The following is a 21,091-nucleotide window of genomic DNA, read 5'->3' as shown; positions in this document are numbered from 1 at the left end:
CGGCACGCACCACCGGACCTACAAACTCCGGTATGACCCTTCCCGCACTTCTCACAAATGCGGCCGCTCTGACTGTCCAACCAGGAATCAACGGTCTTGGGCCGTTTCGGCACCGGCTGTGACTGCACCGGGGCCTGCCTCTGCTCTCTCAACTGTAACTCAATCTCCAACTCACGCCGCCGGGCGGCCTCCTGCAGCTCCAGCAAGGTCTCGCACCTCAGCGTAGACACAAACTGCCTGATATCCCTCTTAAGCATACTCAGATATCGGAGCATCTGACTCTGCTCTGAAACAAACTCAGGGCAAAACATTGCCCTCTCAGTGAACATCTTGGTGATTTCCGTCACTGACTCCGAATCCTGCTCCAGTTCCAATAACTCCTGAGCCAACCTCTCCCTCTCAACCCGTGGAACATAACGGGTACTGAACATCCTCTGGAACTGATCTCATGTAACCGCAGCCCGTAGTCAACCTCAACCAATCCTTTGCCCCGAGCCTTAAAAGGTTCAGATCACATCTCACCCTCTGATCCATAGGACATGAACATGTGAAGAAACAACCCTCCATGTCTGACAACCACCTCATAGCAATTACCGGATCCTAAACTCCATCAAAAGTAGGGGGCTTCGTATCATCGAAGTCCCGATCCTCCACCTGTCACTGCTACAGCCGTTGCAGCTGCCGCATCAGCCGTCTCTGCAAGAGCCGCATAGCGCTCATCAAAATACTCCACCATGGCGGTCTTGATCGACCCAAACATCTCCGGCAATTCAGCCCAGAACATAGCAGCAACCTCATCATGCAGGATCTCACGAATCCTAGCATCCAACTCATCTATACTCATCTGACCAATGACCTCAGGTGGCGCTGATCCATGCTGAACACCCTCTCCTGATCCCGATCCTGATCCAGACCCATCCCCGGCATGCCTCAAAACCACCATACTGGAAATACACTGCCAGAAAATAAGATGCTTCCCCAATAACCCGGGAACCAACTCCCAACCCGACCCTAGGGGTTGTGACTTCCTTGATACGCGTATGGGTCTTGTGCTTTCAGTAGTACGGGCCCATACTACCTTCCACACCTACCCATATTTATATCAAGTATCACCACAACACCCTAGTGATGAACATGCATAACAAGCACTCAACCCTCACTCCTAGAGGAACACTGGAAATCTCATACAGAAAGAAACCCTAGGCTAACAGGCATCATAAATCAGGCAACTCTATCATGCAATTCCTGAAGATCCCTAGCCTAGTACTAGCATGCTGTTCTATCATATCTCATAAACAAATAACTTGTATGGTATTTTGGGGTTACTTATTGGCTCCGGCTGATAGTACCTCCGCGTCCTCCTTTACTCATTTTTGAAAACCATTTTTAGATTCTCTTTTGAAAACTCTCCTTGATTTGAGACTGGATTCACACGAATGTTCCTCCAATTCTCTCAAACCAAGGCTCTGATACCAACTTGTAACGCTCAAAAATTCCAACCAAATTAAACTTTTCAAAAAAACAACCATATTCATTAAGTTATTACAAAAAGGTTTTCAATTCATTTATTTTCAGAGTATCCCAGAAACATCAACATAAAACTGAGGAGCGGTAAGATCACGCCTTCGCCTTGCCACAATCTCCTGAAGTACCTGAAACAATACACTGAAACTGTAAGCCCGAAAGCTTAGTGAGTTACCCCCAAAATACTACATACAGCACAAACGCCCTTCCAGGCCATAACAGCACGTACGCCCTTCCAAGCCATATCAGCACATACGCTCTTCCAGGCCATAACTTCATAGGATCTTCGATCCATATGTCTCAGGGGATTTCCATCCCATAACTCTGTTGACCTTCCGGTCCATACTCTGTTGACCTTCCGGTCCATGTCATCTTGACCTTCCGGTCCTTCCATACATAGCATACATAGCACATACATATCATATAACCGCATATAACACGATGACCTTCCGGTCCATAACATACTGCTCATATCGTAACATAACACATACAACTCTCATAACATCTAACAACATATATCTCATACTCTTCATAGCACATAAGACCTTCCGGTCGTACATATACCATCCTAACCATCATGATACCGACCTTAACCAGGTCCCTAACGTATATCATCCTAACTACCAGGATGCAAACATAGCAAAACAATAACATAACAATAATACCCGGATTTCCATCCGATAGAGGGCCGGCCTTGGTGCCGTAGACCCTGTCAGTATAGTGAGGATAACTCACCTTGAACTGCTGAAACACTGTTGGTACCCTTCTGGCTGCTATCTGAAAATCCCCGCACTGCTGCCCCTCTAGCTCCCCGAACTATCAATGTCACAATAACACTTAGCCCCAAAACAATATCCCTCTAAGGGTAAATTGACCATTTTACCCTTAACCCAATCTGGCCCATGACTAAGGCCCAACACCATAATATGAAGGGCCCAACACTAGGTAAGCTTCTCAAGCCCACTAATGGCCCAATTTGCTACATTGGGCCCAATCCCTTAATGGGCCTCACCCTAAGCCCAAAATATATTCCTTGATCCATATAATATGATTTCTGATGGCCCACTAAGGCCCAAATACCCAAACATGCCCCAAACCACGGCCCAAAAATTCATGATCCATACAGACAGAGTACGCGGGGCGTACCCCTCCCATGTACGCTAAGCGTACAGGCAGAATGGTGAGTACGCTGGGCGTACATCACTTTACGCGGGGCGTAAACTCACTGAACTAAAAGTCCTCATAAGTTCTTAATGACTTAAGCTCTTAAGCCCAAACTTCCGATCCATCGACCAAACATGCCTAGGATCCATAAAGTCTCAAACTTTATTACTTGGGACGTCCATAAAGCTCTTAACTCAAGGTCTTAATCCCTTAAGACCCACCTACATCATACATGAGACAACCAAAGCCATTGGGACCTCATTTTTCTCACTCAAGACCTCTCCTAAGGTCTGAAAGGACAGCTAATCTCAACCAACTCATATCATGCATCACTTTGGGGTTTGTGGGACAAGAAATGATGTCAGAACTTCATAACACCAAGATCTACACAAAATAAATGCCAAGCAATAGTCTTTATAAGGGCTCCAAAAGATGATGCCTTCCCAGATCTACGAACTCCAGCCCCAACTCCTTCCTTGACAACTTCCTTTTTTCCTCTTCCAAGCTTAAACCACCAAGATGAGCTTTCCAAAGCCAAGATCTCTAAAAATGGAGGTTGGAACGTTCTAGGGTTTCTTCTGAGGTTAGGGAGGCTGATATGGGGGCTAGGGTTGAAGCCATTATGTTCTATATATAGTAGCTGGCCCTAAGATTAGGGTTTAATGACTCTGAACGTACGCTGGGTGTACCTCTAGTACGTTGGGCGTACGCGTCCTTGCACCCGCGACCACTTACCCAGTTACGCTGGGCGTAACCCACCCTACGCTGGGCATACCCACGCGTGTCCCATTCTCATACATGGCCTTCCTCATCAACTTTTCCCATTAAGGGCTATAAATGTCAATATCTTCAAAGTGTCATAACTCCTTTATTCTAAGCCCGTTCCCGACGAACTTTATATCCACGCGAAGGTGGCGAGAAGCCCTACGCTTCTATCAACATACCCCAGTCCGACACCTTCTCTAATGAAACTCATTTCCCACAAAAGACCGAAACGCCCTTACTCTTGATCTCGGAGATTCATAAATAAGTACTTTTAGAACGGGGCGTTACACCATAAGGTTGTTAGAGTGCTCAAAACCCTTCAGTGGTATCAGAGGCTAGGATTGTTTTCTGTTATACATGATGTTTATTGGTTTTCAAAGTTGAAAAAAAATGAATTTCTGCCTTCTGACTGGTGAACTCGCCGAGTCCACTGGCTGACTCGACGAGTCCAGTTCATGCACTCGCCGAGTTGGTGCTCCTGTGTGTAGAATTTTAAGTTTTTGGCCAGAATTGGATTAGGATCATTACCCCAAACTGTTTTTTGAACCATGAAATCTGTTTTTTGATATGGTAATGATCATGTTTGTCCAATTAAAAGATAATTGTCATAATTTCAAGATTTGTATTAGTTCAGATGATTAGGCTAATTTCTTGAAGATTGTTGATATGAATTATCTTGTTCTTATGAGTTTAATTAGATCATGTATGAATTATTTGATTTTGTGTTAATTAAAATAATGATCTAAATGCTTTTAATGGACTCCATAACTTGTCCTCAAGTTATGGAAAATGGAAGGTCTTTTTCTTTAAAAAGTCATTAAACTCGTAAGTTACGGAAATGAAAAGTTTTGAAGAGTTTCAAAAAGTGCCCTTGATAGCTTCATTTTATTTACTTCTTTTTATAGTTTTTTTTAGCACATTCCATTCGCATTTTAGTTAATTTCCATGCATATTTTCCTTTTTGTTATTTTTATGATCATTTCGGGTACTTTCTAGTTTCTTGAGCATTATTGCAGATTTTAAGGAAACTAGAGGAGCGGGAGTGTGCGAGATCTTTTGGAAGGCGATTGGACTTGAAGAGCAGTGGGGATTTCGTGCTTGATAGTTGTGGAGGTGATTCAGGGAGTAGGCTTGTCGATTGCTTGAAGGCGCAGAAGTGTTGAACTTTAAATTTGAAAGGGCGTGGGAGAATTCTTGAGTGTGCAGGATCGATGTTTAGGAGTTTGCGGAAGCTTTGAGTGATGTGGAAAGACAAATTGGGCTTTACTTGAAGAAATATTGAAGAAAAATGGGCTAGAAGCTGATTGGATTCGAACTGGGCCAATGGATTAGCTGTGGGGGCCCAAGACTTGAAGAAGCCTAAAAATTCCGTCGAAGTGACGCGGCCCGCGTAAGATTCCCCGCGGCCCGCATGGATTCCTGACAAGGGTTCGGGATTTTACATAGAGCTCTATATTGGGAAGGTTGGTGTGCCTCTTCAGCCTTATCTTGGAGGTCCGATTTTGATACTTTCTCTCTGGAGTTTGGAGCACTTTTGGAGGCCAAGAACAATTCAAGAATATCTTCTTTTCATCTCTTGATTCTTGTCAAATGTTTGGTACAATCTTAACTAACTTTGTTTCTTTGAGTTTAGTCATGCTTGGCTAAACTAATCTTGGTTGACTTTTTATTGAATCCTTTGAACTTTTGTTGGATGTTGAAGAATCCATGAACTTGTTCTTAAATCTTTATGGAAATGTTTTGTGTTTTATCATATTATCACTACTATTATAATTTTATTCATGAGTTTAAATGTGTTTGTGGTGATTAGTTGGCTAATTTCTTAATTAAGTAAAGGATCCTCAAATTAGAAAGCAACAAATGATTTTTGTGTTGTTTTTGCTTCACACAATCATAAAAACATTTTCTCCAACATGGTAGTGAAAGCAATTGACTCCTCTTGGATTTGGTGACTTTCTGGTTCTTAATGCTAGTTGACTTTCACTAATTACATGCTATTTGGAATTGGTGACTTTGACTAAGGAAATTGTTATGAGCTTCTCTAGCCATTTCAACAATTAAGAAAAGTCTAGGTAATCTCAAGCTCCTTGGATTACTATAGCCAAATTAAGGATTTAAATCAAAGTATTGCACCATTGGATTCTAATGATATGTTCATCAAAAGTCAAAGTGAGGAAACTTTAAGTCAACCATCTCTCCCTTATTGATTTTACATATAACCCTTATTTTTGTTGAAATTGTCTATTTAAATCATAGTTAATTCTAGTTTGTTTCAAGTATTTCAAAACACCAAAACCCCCCATTTTATTTTTATTGTTATTTTACAAGTATTTTTACAAAGAGATTTTTCATAGAGTTATAAATTGAACCAATCTCCGTGGATTCGACCCCTTTACCACTATACACTATTTTAGTGTGTAATATTTAGGGTTATTATTTTTGTTGGCCTCGACAACCACCAGCCCTCAAGTTTTGGAATTTGTAAAGTCACACTTATGAATACTTTAATTCCAAACCCTAGAATTTTAAAAGTTTAAAATTCAACCCTTATACTATTATAATATTAAAAGATTAATAATTATATATATATATATATATATATATATATATGTATGTATGTATAAGACAAGTCAATTTTACCGTTAGTAGGCTTCATTCACGAAGTTGGTCTATAAGGGGGTATAAGGTTACTACCTATAAAATGGTGGTTTAATGGGTGTCCACTCTCACCCACCGCTTCCTTGACAGGTGGAGGGTCGTAAGCCGAACCGGTAGGATAGGACATTAATTCTCGTTAAAAGTATAATGAAAATTATAAAGTAACTAAATGCTTTATTAAATTCCCAATCTTAGTTACTTTAGGAAAAATGTGAAATTGATGCTAATCCATGAAATTGCACTTTGCACCTTGCCAAGCTGTTAATGGAGCGTCTGTGATTAACCGACACATTAACTTGGACTAGTAAGGGTGGCAAAGAGTAGCTTGATGTTTATCATAGATCGATGGAGCGTGTGTGGTTAACTGGCACATTGATTAGGTGATAAATGACATCGAGTGTACCAAGCACATTTGCATGGTTATTCACACCTTGTTTGTGATCCTCAATATCCCAGTCACAAACTTGAAGGGCATAATCGAGATTTAAACATGCCATTGAAAAGTTCAATGAATCTCAAAGGAATCTAGGAATTTCAATCCAATTAAAACTTAATAATCAATTTCGTTTTTCATGGTGGAAATTGGTAAATCGTCATTTACCTACCTTCAAATATTTTACATTTGGATTACGGCATCCCTCTTCCAAATTGTAAAATATTGTGTTGGGTCCTAGTCTTAATATTTCATTTTGGGTGTTATATTAAGGATTATTGTCTAATCTAAACTTTGTCTTTCTTTTTCAGATGTCTTCCAACACTGCTTCTGGCTCAAATCCTACTGGTTCCTTCTCTCTCATGAACCTGTGTGGGAGAGTCATCTTTGATGGTACCAACTTCAATGAATGGATTAGGAACATTAGGATGGTCACTCGCTATGAGGACAAGGAATATGTCCTCGATAAGGAGCTTAAGGAAATCGATGAGTCGTCTGCTACTCCAGAGGAGATCGCTGAGTTTAGGACTCATGAGAAAGATGCCACGAAGGTGTCTTGTATCATGTTGGTGACCATGACAGCTGAACTCCAAAAGTCCTATGAGGACTTCTACCCTTTTGAGATGCACCAAGACCTGATGGAAAGATACAATCAGAGTGCTCTTCAAGAGAGGTATGAAATCATCGCCTCCATGATAACAACTAAGATGAAGGATGGTGAACCCATCACGACCCACTTGCAAAAAATGCAAAGGTTTGTGGACCGCTTGTTAAAGTTGAATGTGAACTTTGATGAGGAGTTGGCCATAAATATCATTCTACACTCCTTACCTCCATGTTATGATCAGTTCCACATGACCTATCATATGAACAAGGAGGAGGTCACTCTAAGCAAGCTTCAAGGCCTTTTGAGGACTGCTGAAAGTAGTCTCAAAGGTAAATCTATTTCTACTCCTACAGCTACTACCCCTGTCTTGGCAATTGGACATGAGAAGAGGAAGAAGATGAAGGCTCCCTCTAAGAGCCGCAAGGGAAAGTCTCTTGATGGATCCTTTTCAAGTGCGACCAAGGCTGGTTCTGCTGCTCCCTCTACCATTCCTAAGGAAGCAGAGTGTTTCTATTGTTATGAGAAAGGGCACTGGAAGCGAAGCTGCCCTAAATACTTGCAGGATGTCAAAGATGGGAAGGTTAAGGCCACCCATGCATGTATTTATACTATTCTATCTAATAACTCATCACATTCTTGTTCTTGGGTCCTTGATACAACTTGTGGATTTCACATTTGTTCTGATTTGCAGGTACTATGAAGAAGTAAGGATGTGGAGCACGGGAAGATGAACTTGATCATAGGGAATATGAAAGTTTCACCTGTCACCAAGATTGGAGTTTATTCTTTATTGCTTAGTAATGGGTTAGAATTAGATTTGAATAATTGCTGCTACTCGTCTGAAATGGCGAGAAATATTATTTCCTTTCATGGTTTGTACAAACAAGGTTTTAGTTTTTCATTTAATAATGAAATTGGTGCTATTAATGCTTTTTATAATGGTGTAACACCCGTTTATTTTTTTATAATAAATAAATTAATTAATGATCGTAATATAGCCCTAAAATCAATAATTATTAAGCAAGGTGTAATTTCAAGGAACTAATTGTAAAGATTTGAGAAGTCAAGGGTTAAAAGTGTAAGTTTCGGATGGGTTCCGTAAAGAATTATGAGTGCAGGGATTACTTGGTAATTATTGGGACTTCTTTTGAAAATAGTTTGTAGGGGAGGGGCTATTTTAGTAGAAACCGGGCCTAAATTGTTAAGGATTTAATGCTGAGGGTTTAAAGGGTAAAATATGGGATTTAATTTGAAAAGGTAATTCTGGAGAGGGGCCATTTCTGCCATTATGGCAGCAACTTTGGAAAGGCATCGGGTATATATTGTTTAACGAACCCTAACCCTAAATCATATTACAGTCGTCACCCCCTCACCCTTATATCTCCCATCTACGGCGCCACCTCCTTCCGATGCTCCTCAGCCGCCGCTGACGATCAGATGGAGTCTAGAACAACGCCGCCTGCTGCCTCACCATCGAAGAAGCCATCGTGGCTTTGCTGCCGGCGAAGACATGTCGCACTACTGTTTCATTGCCGCCTCCTCTCCACCGCCAAAGAATCACCAAAGCATCCTGGTTCCGTCGCCAACGAAGATGAAGGGTTACAAGGAGATCGTAAATCGTTGTTCGTGGGTGTTATTGCTGCTCGTGGCTAGGTTTTCTGTTGCCCCACTTTAGCCCGAGACCGCCACCGTCCCACTATTGCTGCCTTCGACCATGGCCTGTCACCGAGATGGCGGTTGTGATGGCGTTTCCTTATTCTGTAAGAGCTATTGTTCAGAATGGTTCATGTCGGGGGGTGTGGGTGTCATCCCGTGAGTTTGGTGTGTGTGTATCCGGTTAGGGCGACGATTGAACATGTGTTCATCAGTTTGATATGCAACAATGGTCGGAGATCACGAAAAGACCACCATGGCTGCCAACCATGGTGGTTGCCGCCACTCTTTCCTTCCCCGCCACCAACAGCCATTGTGGGTGGGTGGCTTTTGGTGAGTATTAGGGTGTCATTGCGTGTAATTTTAGGACTGTGATGGTTGTTGAGATATTTTAGACCGAAAAGTCCATGAGAAAGCCACCACCACCACCGTAAGGTGCTGGCTGCCGCCTCGTGCCACCGCCGGCCACCGCAAGGGTGGTTGCGTGTGTGTGTTTATGTTAGTGTAGGGTGTGTGTACGTTTATTTTAGTATTTCATTGTAAATTGTAAAAGTGGAATAATGGAAACAAATTGAAAACCACCACCTTAGGGTGGTGGCTGTCGCCTCCTGCCGCCACCGGCCGCCGTGTCGGGTGGCGGTGTGCTTGCCTCGTTGTGTTGGTTCGTTTGTGGTGCTTGAAACCCTAGTGGGCCCAAGGAAGCTCAAATGGGCCCAATAAAACTTAATGGACTCTAATGGACCCTAATAAAACCCTAATGGGCTTGATGACATTCTTATGGGCTTGATAGGCCCAATAAAGCCCTAAATGACCTAGAAGCCCAACAAGTTAATAAATGGGCTAGTCTTTGGGTTGGAAACCCTAATTAGGGTTTGGAAAACCCTAATGCCATGAAACCCTAATTTGGGGAATTAATCGGAACATTCGGGAATTATTTAATAATTTGGAATATTAAATAATAATCATTGGCAAAAAATTAATATAAGCAATATTGGACTTAATGGATTAAGTCCCTAATGGGTTAAGTGAGAAACACTTAACCCTAATCATCATTTTATGTGAAACCCTAATTTCACTTGGGTTTATTGTTGGGCCTTTCTATTGGGCCTTGATGATTGGATTATTATTGGGCCATCCAAAGTCAAGCAATTGGACTAGAATAATTAATGGGCTTTGAGGAGTTAGGCCCAATTTGGAAAATTGGGCCATAGATGGGCCATAGTCTGGGCCTTAATGATTACATATGATGTTGGGCCTTAGAATAAGGTTATGTATAGGCTTGGGCCCAATTTGGAAAACTGGGCCATATGTTGGGCTTTGAGTCCTAGTCGACTTTGGGCCTATGAATTGGGCCTTGGACTGGAATAAGCCAAGCTAGGGGTAATGTAGTAATTACCCAAAGCATGTACTTATGGTTATGTAATGGAACCCAATTATTAATTGGGTAATGTTTTGATATTGACAGATCGGGAATCTGTCATCCAGCAGCTGGGGTTGAGTCTGCGGGACTTCAGCAGTGTGGGGTTGAGTCTACGGGACTTCAGCAATGCGAGGTGAGTTACCTTCCAGTAGGGGTGGGTCTAAGGCCACAATGTCGGCCCACCAACAGGGGTGATTGGTAGATAATTGTCTTTGTGATAATTATCTTGGTATGCTTATGTGATATGCTTATGTGATATGGATATGAGATATGCTTATGAGATATGCTTATGTGATATGTGATATGCTTATGTGATATGCTATGTGTGTCATAGGTAGTAGCAGGGAATAATTCTTCCCTGATTTGGTCGTTAAGATCGAAGGGTAGGTCAGTACCCCAGATATGTCTGACTGTATGATTATAGCATGTTATTATATGGTAGTGGTAGGGGTGAAATAGTCCCCGGTTACCGGTTGAAAGATACCGATGGCGGATACTGGTTGAAAGATACCGATGGCGGATACCAGTTGAAAGATACCGATGGCGGATACTGGTTGAAAGATACCGATGGTAGTTACCGGTTGAAAGATACCGATGGGGTATACGGAACCCATGAAATGCTTATCTGTCTGTTTATGATATGTTAGTATGTGATTAGTAATATATGATGTCAGTATGTGATTAGTAAGATATGATGTCAGTATGTGATCAGTATGATATAATGTTAGTATGTGATCAGTATGATATGATGTTAGTATGTGATCAATATGTTATGATGTTAGTATGTGATCAATATGTTATGATGTTAGTATGTGATCAGTATGTTTATGATGTTAGTATGTGATCAGTATGATTATGATACATTATTATGTGACGATGGTAGGGGTGAAATAGTCCCCGGTTACCGGTTGAAAGATACCGATGGCAGATTCCGGTTGAAAGATACCGATGGTAGTTACCGGTTGAAAGATACCGATGGTATTATGTGGTATGTGGTATGATGGGGGAACTCACTAAGCTTCGTGCTTACGGTTTACAGTTTTGGTTTCAGGTGCTTTGTTTTCAAAGGAAAGGAGTCGGCTTGATCGCAGCGCATCACACTATGTTTTCCGCACACGAGATTCTTAGGATTATACTCTGATATGGTTTCATAATATTATATTTTGATTATTCACACTTTGGTTTTGTGAAATAACCTAATTAAAAATGAATTTTTTTGCCTTGAATTTTGGGATGTTACAAATGGTGTCTTTTATTTTAAAGCATTGCCTTGTAATGGTGTATATGAAACTATGATGGTTAAAGACAAATTAGGGAATAATTTGTTGCACATTGATTCTTCCAATGAATTGGATAAGGCATGCTTGTGGCATTATCGTCTTGGACATGTTAGCAAGAAGCGCATAGGCCAACTCCAAAAGGCTAGAGTTTTGGAGTCGTTCGACTTAAGGTCGGATGACACTTGCGAACCTTGTTTACTTGGAAAGATGACCAAGTCCCCCTTCATTGGTACTTATGAAAGGGGTGAAGGTTTGTTGGTTCTCATACACACCGATGTGTGTGGACCCTTCAGAACCGCCACAGGGGATGCTAACCGCTTCTATGTTACTTTTATTGATGATTACAACAGATATGGCTATATCTACTTAATCAAACATAAGTCAGAAACCTTTGAGAAGTTTAAAGAGTTTAAACAAGAAGTGGAGAATCAGCTGGGCAGGAAGATAAAGATGCTCTGATCCGATCGGGGTGGTGAGTATCTTAGTATCGAGTTCCAAGACTACCTCAAGGAATGTGGGATTGTTTCACAATTGATGCCACCTATGACACCACAGCTTAATGGTGTGGCTGAGAGGCGCAATCGAACCTTGTTGGACATGGTTCGTTCCATGATGAGTCGAGCTTCGTTACCTATCTCATTATGGGGTATGCCTTAGAGACTGTCGCCTATATCCTCAATCTAGTCCCAACTAAGAAGGTTGCCAAAACACCTCACGAGATGTGGACAGGGAAGGTTCCTTCGTTAACACACATCAAGGTTTGGGGTTGCAAGGCTTTCGTGAGACGCGAGACTCACGACAAGCTCGAACTTCGTAGTGAGCGGTGTATTTTCATCGGCTACCCACATAAATCCTTTGGTTATATCTTCTATAGACCGAGTGACAGTGTTGTCTTCGTTGCGAGGAGAGGACTCTTTCGCAAGAGAGAACTCATAGGTCAAGGAGACAGTGGGAGGCAAATTGACCTTGAAGAGCTTCAAGAGTCAAGCGGTGAAGGAACCTCAAACACTAGCAATCAACCTAAGGAGGAAACCCCTGTTGAGCCGATTGACGAGTCTGTACCTCTGAGGCGTTCCAGTAGAGTTAGTGTTCCACCAGTGTTGCACTGCTATGTTAAATCTTAGAAAAATCATAACTTCCTCATACGAAGTCAGATTTGGGCGTTCTTTTTATGTATGTTTTCGGTTTAATGTATACTACAACTTTAATTTAGATCTCTAAGGCTAAAAAGTAGTTTATCAAAAAATCACTTTTTACGATTCCCGGTGCCGTGCCGGTTTTGCCATAAAACTTCGACATGTCATAACTTCTTCGTTATAACTCAGATTTCGGCGTTCTCTATATGTACGGAACCTTTGTGAAATATAATATAACTTGGTTAAGATTATTTATTCTAAATCATCTTCTATCAAAAAGTCATTTTTGACGTTCATTGTCTCTAAATTGCCTAGCCCGAATCTACGGGCGTTACACTTCAACACCTGTGCCACGGTGGCACTGGCACCCCACAGTTCAGGACCCCCATCCGATAAAGTAGTCAAGCGGGGATAACCGAAACCAACAAAATTACAGTTCACTCAAAGTCACTGATCCTGCCAGTCCTTCTTCGAAGTTTTCTGATTAATGATGAAGGCATGAATACCCCTCATCTGGGAAAAAGTATGGGCCCCGGACTGAGTGGTGGAATTGAAGAAAGCCTTGAACGCCCAGAACTGTGGCAAAACTCTGAGGGCCCGACAAAAAAGTTCGAAGCCGACGATCTTATTGACGGCGTTCGGAGTCATGTCGTCCACACGGAGTCCGTATTGACGCATAACCTTGTCAAAGAAATCCGTCGTCGGCAGCCTCAACCCCGCCTCGAAGATCGGAATGAGAATTCTGATCTTCCCTCCGGCGGACGCGAAATGATGGCCCCCCTTTCAAGGGTATTCTACGCCATGCTCGAGAAGAAACCTAAACCGCTCTTGCAGACTCAAAAACTCACTCGGGGAAGGAACGATATCAGTGTTAGAAGAGGTCATTGCTCGACAAGAGAGAAAGAGCAGAAGGAAATGAAAAGAGGAAGTGGTAGACGTGAGGGAAACCAGGAAAAGGGGAACCGACTCAAATAAGGAAGTTTTAAATGCAATCGGGAAGACTAAGTGGTTATGATGATGAAAACCGTCAGCACATACGCCTCCGTCACATCAACTACGGCCAGGAAACCATCCCCGCCGAACGCGTGTCCAGATCTAAGCTAGAACTACTCAGCTACCCTAAGCAAACGCTGACGTCTACTAGCCTAGGGGACTTGTTGACGTATCCCACTGGGAATCCATCAAAGATAACGGAACCGTTAGTTCGACAGACGGATCTGCCAAGGAGCAACGAGTCACTAACGTCGGGACTTCGCCCTCGCCTCCGAGACCCCGTATCCGTTCCTCGGTGACCAAGCGCCAAGGCTAACATTGAAGACAAAACAATACCAAGAGTTCCCCAGAACGACAGGTATAGTGCTCTGGACGCCGCTTCTGGCAGAATATGCACCAATAGCGAACAACCACCCATGGAACACGTTCCTCCAACCAAAAGCCATCAGCCCCTGCCAAACTTGAAAAGGTAGAAGATATTGTCGGGGATCTGTTCCCCCTAACCACAGTTATAAAAGGCACCCTTCTCCCCCAAGAGAAGGGGCCAAGATCTAAAACCCTTCAACACTTTGTTTATGCTTTAAACCCAATCTCTCTCAGACCCACACTAACTTGATCGTCAGAGCCTCGTTCCAGGACAACCTCCCGGACAACGACTGACGGTCCTATTTTCTTTGTTGTGATTCTCAGGCTTTTTGTTTCCACCCCTCGAAAAGACGGAGTTAAGCCGATGACATATCACAATAGCTACCAAGGTAGAACGCAGGGCATAAGCCTGAGTATGTCTGGCGTACTCAGCAACCTTGACTTCGGTTGACTTTCTCGGTTTGGGCCACTTTTGGGCTGAAGAGTTTTGGGCCCTATTGGTCCATTAGCCTTCTGATTTTTAGGCCATTTCTAGGCCTTGGGCCTTCTTGGAATTAGGCCTATGATGGGTTTTGAGCCCAATTAGGAAGTTGGGCCATATTTGGGCCTCGGATTTTGGGCCAAGTGAGGAAAGGGTAAAATGGACTTTTACCGTGAGTGTTGGACAATCGGACTAGGATGCCAGCTATGGGATGTGGACCAATTATTAGTTGGGTATTATTTGATAGTGTTAGTGCGGGGATTTTTTCGGATCAACAGTCTAAGTCTTTATCTAAGATATTCAGCAGCTTGATGTGAGTTTCCTCACTGTTCTTGGTGGGTCAAAGGCACCAATGTCGGCCCATGGTTTATTATGATTAGGATGCTAGTTATCTGCTTGACTCTTACATGTATGATATTTGATATGTATATCGGGCGGTGCCTAATGAGTATATTGTATGTTATTTATGTTTATAATCTGTGCATGTGTTTATGTGTTTATATGTATATCGGGCGGGGTCTGATGAATGTGATGAGACAGGGCCCGTCTCGTATTTCTGACAGATCTGTTTCGAGCGGTGCTCGATGCCCGGCGGGGCCCGTTATATGTTTGTTATGTATGGTATGTGGTGTTTTGGGGAACTCACTAAGTTTCGTGTCTACGGTTTTCAGTTTATGTTTCTGGTACTTCCGGATCCAAGGGGGAGAGCTCGGGGTGATCGAATCGCACACACCACATTGTTCCGCATTTTACTTGACTCTGATGTTTTTGGATGTTTTGGTCATACTTGATTCTATTATGGTTTTATGAACACATTTTGAAAGATGATTTTATTATTCTAAAATTAAAATTTTTGGTTTTAGTTTTTGGGACGTTACAAGAATAGAACTCTGATACAATGATTTGCTTCTAATAAAACTATAAAAATAAATAAATAAATAAATAAAGCCAGCTATATTACATTACCAAAAAATAAAAACTCTTATTTGCTTCTATATACAAAAGCAGAAATCTGAAAGTTACATTCTATTTTTCTGAAAATTCAAAAAAATATGAAATCTGAAACGTCTAAACCTCAAAGAAGGATTGTCAGTCCATAGATTGTTGTTTTAATACATCTGAATTCAATAAAATAGGAATAAGAAAAAATAAAAGAAATAAAAAACTAATTTACTTCTTATAGATCCAAAATTATCATAAATAAAAATAAAAAACTAACATTTCAAAAATTAGAAATTGATTTTCTTTTTCCTTTTATTTTCGAAACTGATTTCTTCGTGCCTTCTGGTTTTCGAAACTACTTTTTATGTACCTTAAAAATCAAAAAATCAGAAATCTCTTATATTCTTACTTCAAACCATAGTAAGCGAAGCACAAAAATTTGAACCAAAAATGTTAAAAATCAGAAATCCCTTACCTTTTGATGTCGAAACCTCAAGGTTGATTTTCGAAGCAGAGAAAAAAGATTATAAGGTTCGTTTTTTTCCGGAGATTGTAAGCACTTAAAGATGATTTTTGAGATTGTAAGCACTTAAATATGATTTTCGAGTAGACAATAGAATTGTTGCTTCTGATTTTCAGGAAAAAATAAGAAAGAAGTGAGATTGTTAGAGCAATGGGTATAGGTCACAACTATGCCCATTCACAATAATTGTCACATCATCTTCTTCTCTTCATGACTTTAAGAAGGGGTGGTATTTCCAACCTTAACGGCGTTGAGGTGAAGCCAAAAAAAAGAAGAGAAGCAGTGGGAAGAAAAAAAAAGAACCAATCACAATTCGTGTTGCATCTCGTTGTAGTTACAACCAATACACCATAAGGCCCCTTAATGAGATTGGGGGCGGTGTGCTCCTGTTACGACGTCGTTGTTACGACGTCGTTGTTACGACGTCGTTGTTACGACTCCACGTCGGCAATAACATCGTGTTTGTGTACTCACACTGTATGCTCTTAGAGATTGTTGCCATCATTAATTTCTCCCTCATGAGTAAATCGACAAACAAGAAATCAAAGAGTTTGTTTTTCCCGAAGGTTCATATTTTCCCGCTCACTCCTTTTGTGCGCTTGCATCGTACATGTTGTAACTGAGAATAATGTTAACCTAATTTGAATTGGGCCAAAAACTGAACATAGGCTAATAATATATAAGATTATATGAAAATTTTAGGCTCTATTATTTAGTGGGCCTTGTTCATGATCACATTTTGAACTCTATTTGGGCCGGCCCTTTGAGAGATAAGGAATGACTCTTTTATATAAAAGGTTATGAGTTCAAGTTTCGGTGAAAACATAGGTGGTTATTTAAGAGTGTGTTAGTTAGTTTTCTTTACTAATGTAGTTTGAAAACACGGTTGACTCATGTAGTTTGAAAATGTTGTAAAGTTTGTTTTTTAGCTAACATCGTTAGAAAAAAGAATGGGTAGAGTATTTGTGAGATGATCAATTTATCCATCTTTTATTCTTTTTCTTTACTTTTGTTAAGAAACACATAACTGAGAATGTAAATTGGGGATCTAGAGAGCAAAGCAGATTCAACTACCAGGATTTGTGTTTTTCATGTGTCGATTTGAACATCTTTGCAACGATGATAGTGGACCCTAATCACAACTATCTTCATCACCAATAAACAACCAATTTCAATGGAAGCTTGTGTATCGTCTTCACCTTCAATATATGCGTTACTTCAAAAACAAATTATTAAGAGCGAAATCCTCATTTAGATCAAATCCAGAACAAAATAATATTAAAAATAGAACCAAAACATATCTAATCTCAAACTGATCATAAATTTACACCATTTACAAAAACTAACCCAAACTTTTGCTTTCTCTCAAAATTTACCCCCTAAAAACTACCAATCTTCAATTTCATCATCATCATCACAAATCTCCTCAAAATGATCCAAATCAAAGTCATTATTATCAACCATTGATCCACCCAACCACTTACTAACCGGTTTCCACTCAGTTGCAATCACTGAAAGATCAGATAAACTCACACCATTATACCCACCAACACATCTTTCCCCAATCATCTCCTTCTGACATTACATTATATAAAAATATGTTAAAAATAAATAAATAAATAATATCTCTGACAAAAACTCAAAACATTTTACTTAATGTCTGAATCCCAAACCTTGTTGCGCCATTGTGATTGTTCAACTTGCCACATCACCGGACGACGAATGGCATGCCACCTAAGCACTCATAACACAATATTTCAATCTTTTTTTTTTATAATTTAAGTAATTATAACAATTATTAATATTTTAAAAGAATACCTTGAAGATAGAGGGTGACGATTTCCAAACATGACCCCACGAACAGCAACTGAAGCAGCAGTTGATTGGATGAGATTCTCAGCTTCATAACTTCTTGATCTTATTCCATTTAATGAAGCAAGAAGTGAGTCAGCATCACTTAAATATGAAGCTACAACCCATGCATCATCTATTCCTTCCTCTTCAACAAAATCTAAAACTGAATCAAACAAATAATAAAAATAAATAAATAATTCCATGACTCATGGTTAAAGGATAAAAAAAATATAAAAAAGATACCATTTTCGTGTAGGAAATCAGCAATAGGTCTTGCTTGACCATGTGCTTGACCAAGGACCTTCTCTGGTACATCCATTTTCATGGGCAATCTTGTAAATTCCTCCTTTAAAGAGACTAGAACAGAAGAAAGAAGGTTAAGAAGTTGTACACCAGAAGGAAGGGCAATAAAGTAATTTCCATACCAGATGCAGTTGCGTTCTCTGTTTCTCTTTTGTTGTGGAGGAATTTCCCGAGGGCGTGGAACAGGGAGAGAGTTTCATCTCTGCCACATGATAAAGAGTACCCATCATCTAAACAATTGGAATTGACGAAAATACCCTTGGAATTGGATTTCAGATTGAAGTACTGTAAAGATGTGATTGCGTTTCTGATATCACCTCCACTTGCTTTAGCTATAGCATCAATCTGTTCAGCTTTTGTTTTAAGTTTTTCTTCCCTACAAATTCTTGAAAGCATTTTTGTGATGGAGTTTGCTGTGATTGGATTGAAAGCAACTTTAAAAGCTCCTGCATTTTGAAGAGATGTTTGAAGTTCTTCCCAGCATCTTGAGGTGTAATCAGCTGTGTCTGATCTACCATAGTCTGTGATTAATATAACTGTTGGAACACAAACATATTGGACAAGAAGATGGAGACAACGTTGTAGTCTACCATAAGAAATCTTTCCATTTGTAACTGGAAGATCATCAATCAAGATAAGAAAGGGTTTCTTTTGTGGTTCTTTAGTTAATGAAGAAGAAATTAATCCGTATTTTCTTATTTTCTCAACAAAATTCTCGAATTCATCTAACTTTGACATGTAACGCAACCCTGCATTGGTTGTATGAATGTGTTCTTGCCAAATTGTGGGAGTAGGTGTGTTCCATTCGTATATTGTGGCTCCAAGATTGGAAGCAATTGCTTCAACAGTTGCAGATTTTCCAACTCCAGGAAGTCCAGTTATGACAAGAACATGATTGTAATGATTGTTGTTTTTCAGTTTGAGTCTTTCTTCAAGCCAGATTTTAACCTCTTCAACTTTCTTTTTGTGAACAGATAAGTCTAGCAAAGAGCGAGGCTTATACTTGTCTACCCATAGTTCTTTGTTGTCTCGTTTATGACCTGAATCAGGATATGTAATCATGTCAGATATGGAAGGAGAAGGAGAAGGAGAAATATATAAACATTCAGTTTCATTTTGTAAGTTCAATAGCAGAAATGAGAAAACGAGTATAGCATACCAGCAGATACCTTGAACCCAGTAAAGCCTTCACCAAAATCCTCACAGAACTCTTTCATCTGCGACAAGGAATTTCAGATTTATCATGCTGCTTAATGAAAAAGAAGACTAAAGTCAAATGTAACAGAAATCTAATCACATCAAAGCTATATTCTAGGTCTGGAATCAGCGATAGAACATAGAGATATCCCTTACACGCATCAAATAATCGTCATTTGATGCAGCTTGAGCAAATAACAAAATTACATACTCAAATGAAAGCACACACGCATACAACAATTGCACGCGAAACACGAACAAAACTCTCAAATCAATACCTCGTCAAATGGATTAGAACTTTTGCCTGGATGCGAACGAGAACTGGAAATTCGAGCTTTCTTTGGAATTGGACCCTTGGTGTTAGTTCGAGGAACAGAAGCTGCTCCCGATTTCGGCTTCTTGAAATACTTCAAAATCGACTTTGATGCAAAATCATTATCATTACAGTCACCATCGTCATCCGATGATGATAAAACAATGGTTTCCCTCTTTCCCATTTGCTAGAACCAAATAACTGAAAAGAGTAACTACTTCTCAATTAACCCTTATATCAAATACGATGTGCGACTATGCTTCAAATTTTTCTGTTTTGGCGTCGAAACAGTTGTCGATAAAACCCTAACGACTGCAAAAAGAACACTGAGAAACCCCCATTTGTTGTGTGCCCTGTTCTGGAATTGACGCGGGAGATTTTAGGCGTAGCTGAGAAGCTTATTCAAGGGTCAAATTTGTAATTAACCACTACCCTTTTAAAATCTTGAAAACATGAAACTAAGGTTTTTTAGAAGACAAAATTGTAAAAATGGTCCCTGTGATATGTAGATTTTGGGGTTTTAGTCTAAACCACGATTTTTTTGGATTGCTGATCCTTTTGGAGTGGTTTCTATGTGAAAATAGTCCATCCGAAAATTGAAATGACTATAATACCCTTGGGGTATTTATTTTTCATTTTTCGTAAAATTTAATATTTATTTATTTATTTTAACAATTAAAAAAATAATAGAGGACCCTCTCTCTCTCTCTCTCTCTCTCTCTCTCTCTCTCTCTCTCTCTCTCCCTCCCAACACCCAAGAACACCTTCATAATCTTAAGAACACATTTTCATAATCTCAAGAACACTCAAGAACATATTCATGACCTTAAGAATATCTTCCACAACCACCACCCTTTGACCACCGTCCGCCACCACCACCACCCTTTGACCACCGTCTACTTCCACCACTGTCTGCCACCACCTTAGTCTGCCACTACCACCGTCTGCCACTTCCATATATGGTTGAAATCTAATTCTACCAACCAATCACGACATCCACCACCATTGTTGAAATCTAATTCTAACCTCAAATCAAAACCAAAAGCTTATACTTAAAATCTAACCTGCAACTCAAATTCTTCAACACCTTCATCTTCTTCAAAAATCCAAACCCAACTCATATATTACCCATTTTCTCCTCACATACACATATACATACACCACACAATCGGATATTTGGTTCCTAGTTTACAAACCCAGAAATTTGCAGACCCATCTCCATCTACGCACCAACCATCACCTCAATTACCCTCCTATATCAAGATCCATCGTTTCTACAAACCTTACACCACCAGGCATCACCTCCTGCATCATCTTCTTTACATACCCACCTCCATTACCTTGTTCTTGATTCGTTTTTTTAGACTTGTTAATCGATTAAGAGAGTGGGAATAATAGAACGCAACACGCCACAAGGTTCTACATCGATTGCAAAAAAGATGAGGGGATGAGCAGATCTATTTTTTCTCTCTGTATACA

The 21,091-nt window shown here is 40.4% G+C and overlaps 1 protein-coding gene across 1 annotated transcript; it reads right to left on the bottom strand.

The window, feature by feature from the left end:
* Nucleotides 1–17,174: 17,174 nt before the first annotated feature.
* ATRAD17 (RADIATION SENSITIVE 17) lies at nucleotides 17,175–19,973 on the bottom strand. The gene is made up of 7 exons (XM_079085766.1): nucleotides 19,578–19,973; nucleotides 19,262–19,319; nucleotides 18,225–19,142; nucleotides 18,043–18,156; nucleotides 17,764–17,962; nucleotides 17,619–17,679; nucleotides 17,175–17,520 (listed from the first exon to the last, which is right to left on the bottom strand). The coding sequence occupies exons 1-7, from the start codon at nucleotides 19,794–19,796 to the stop codon at nucleotides 17,332–17,334; spliced, it is 1,758 nt and encodes a 585-aa protein (XP_078941892.1). The 5' UTR covers nucleotides 19,797–19,973; the 3' UTR covers nucleotides 17,175–17,331.
* Nucleotides 19,974–21,091: the final 1,118 nt, after the last annotated feature.

This window comes from Lactuca virosa, chromosome 3, assembly GCF_052849685.1.
Source record: "Lactuca virosa cultivar CGN04683 chromosome 3, Lactuca_virosa_CGN04683_v6, whole genome shotgun sequence".
Classification (NCBI taxonomy): domain Eukaryota; kingdom Viridiplantae; phylum Streptophyta; class Magnoliopsida; order Asterales; family Asteraceae; genus Lactuca; species Lactuca virosa.
This window is presented reverse-complemented; position numbering and strand designations above follow the sequence as displayed.

Excerpts from the sequence above, each read along its gene's own strand:
- ATRAD17 (XM_079085766.1), bottom strand. The coding sequence starts at position 19,796 with ATGGGAAAGAGGGAAACCATTGTTTTATCATCATCGGATGACGATGGT. Across the intron at positions 17,680-17,763 it reads CGTCACCCTCTATCTTCAAG|GTGGCATGCCATTCGTCGTC; the intron begins GTATTCTTTTAA and ends ATGAGTGCTTAG. Across the intron at positions 17,521-17,618 it reads AATCACAATGGCGCAACAAG|AAGGAGATGATTGGGGAAAG; the intron begins GTTTGGGATTCA and ends ATGTAATGTCAG.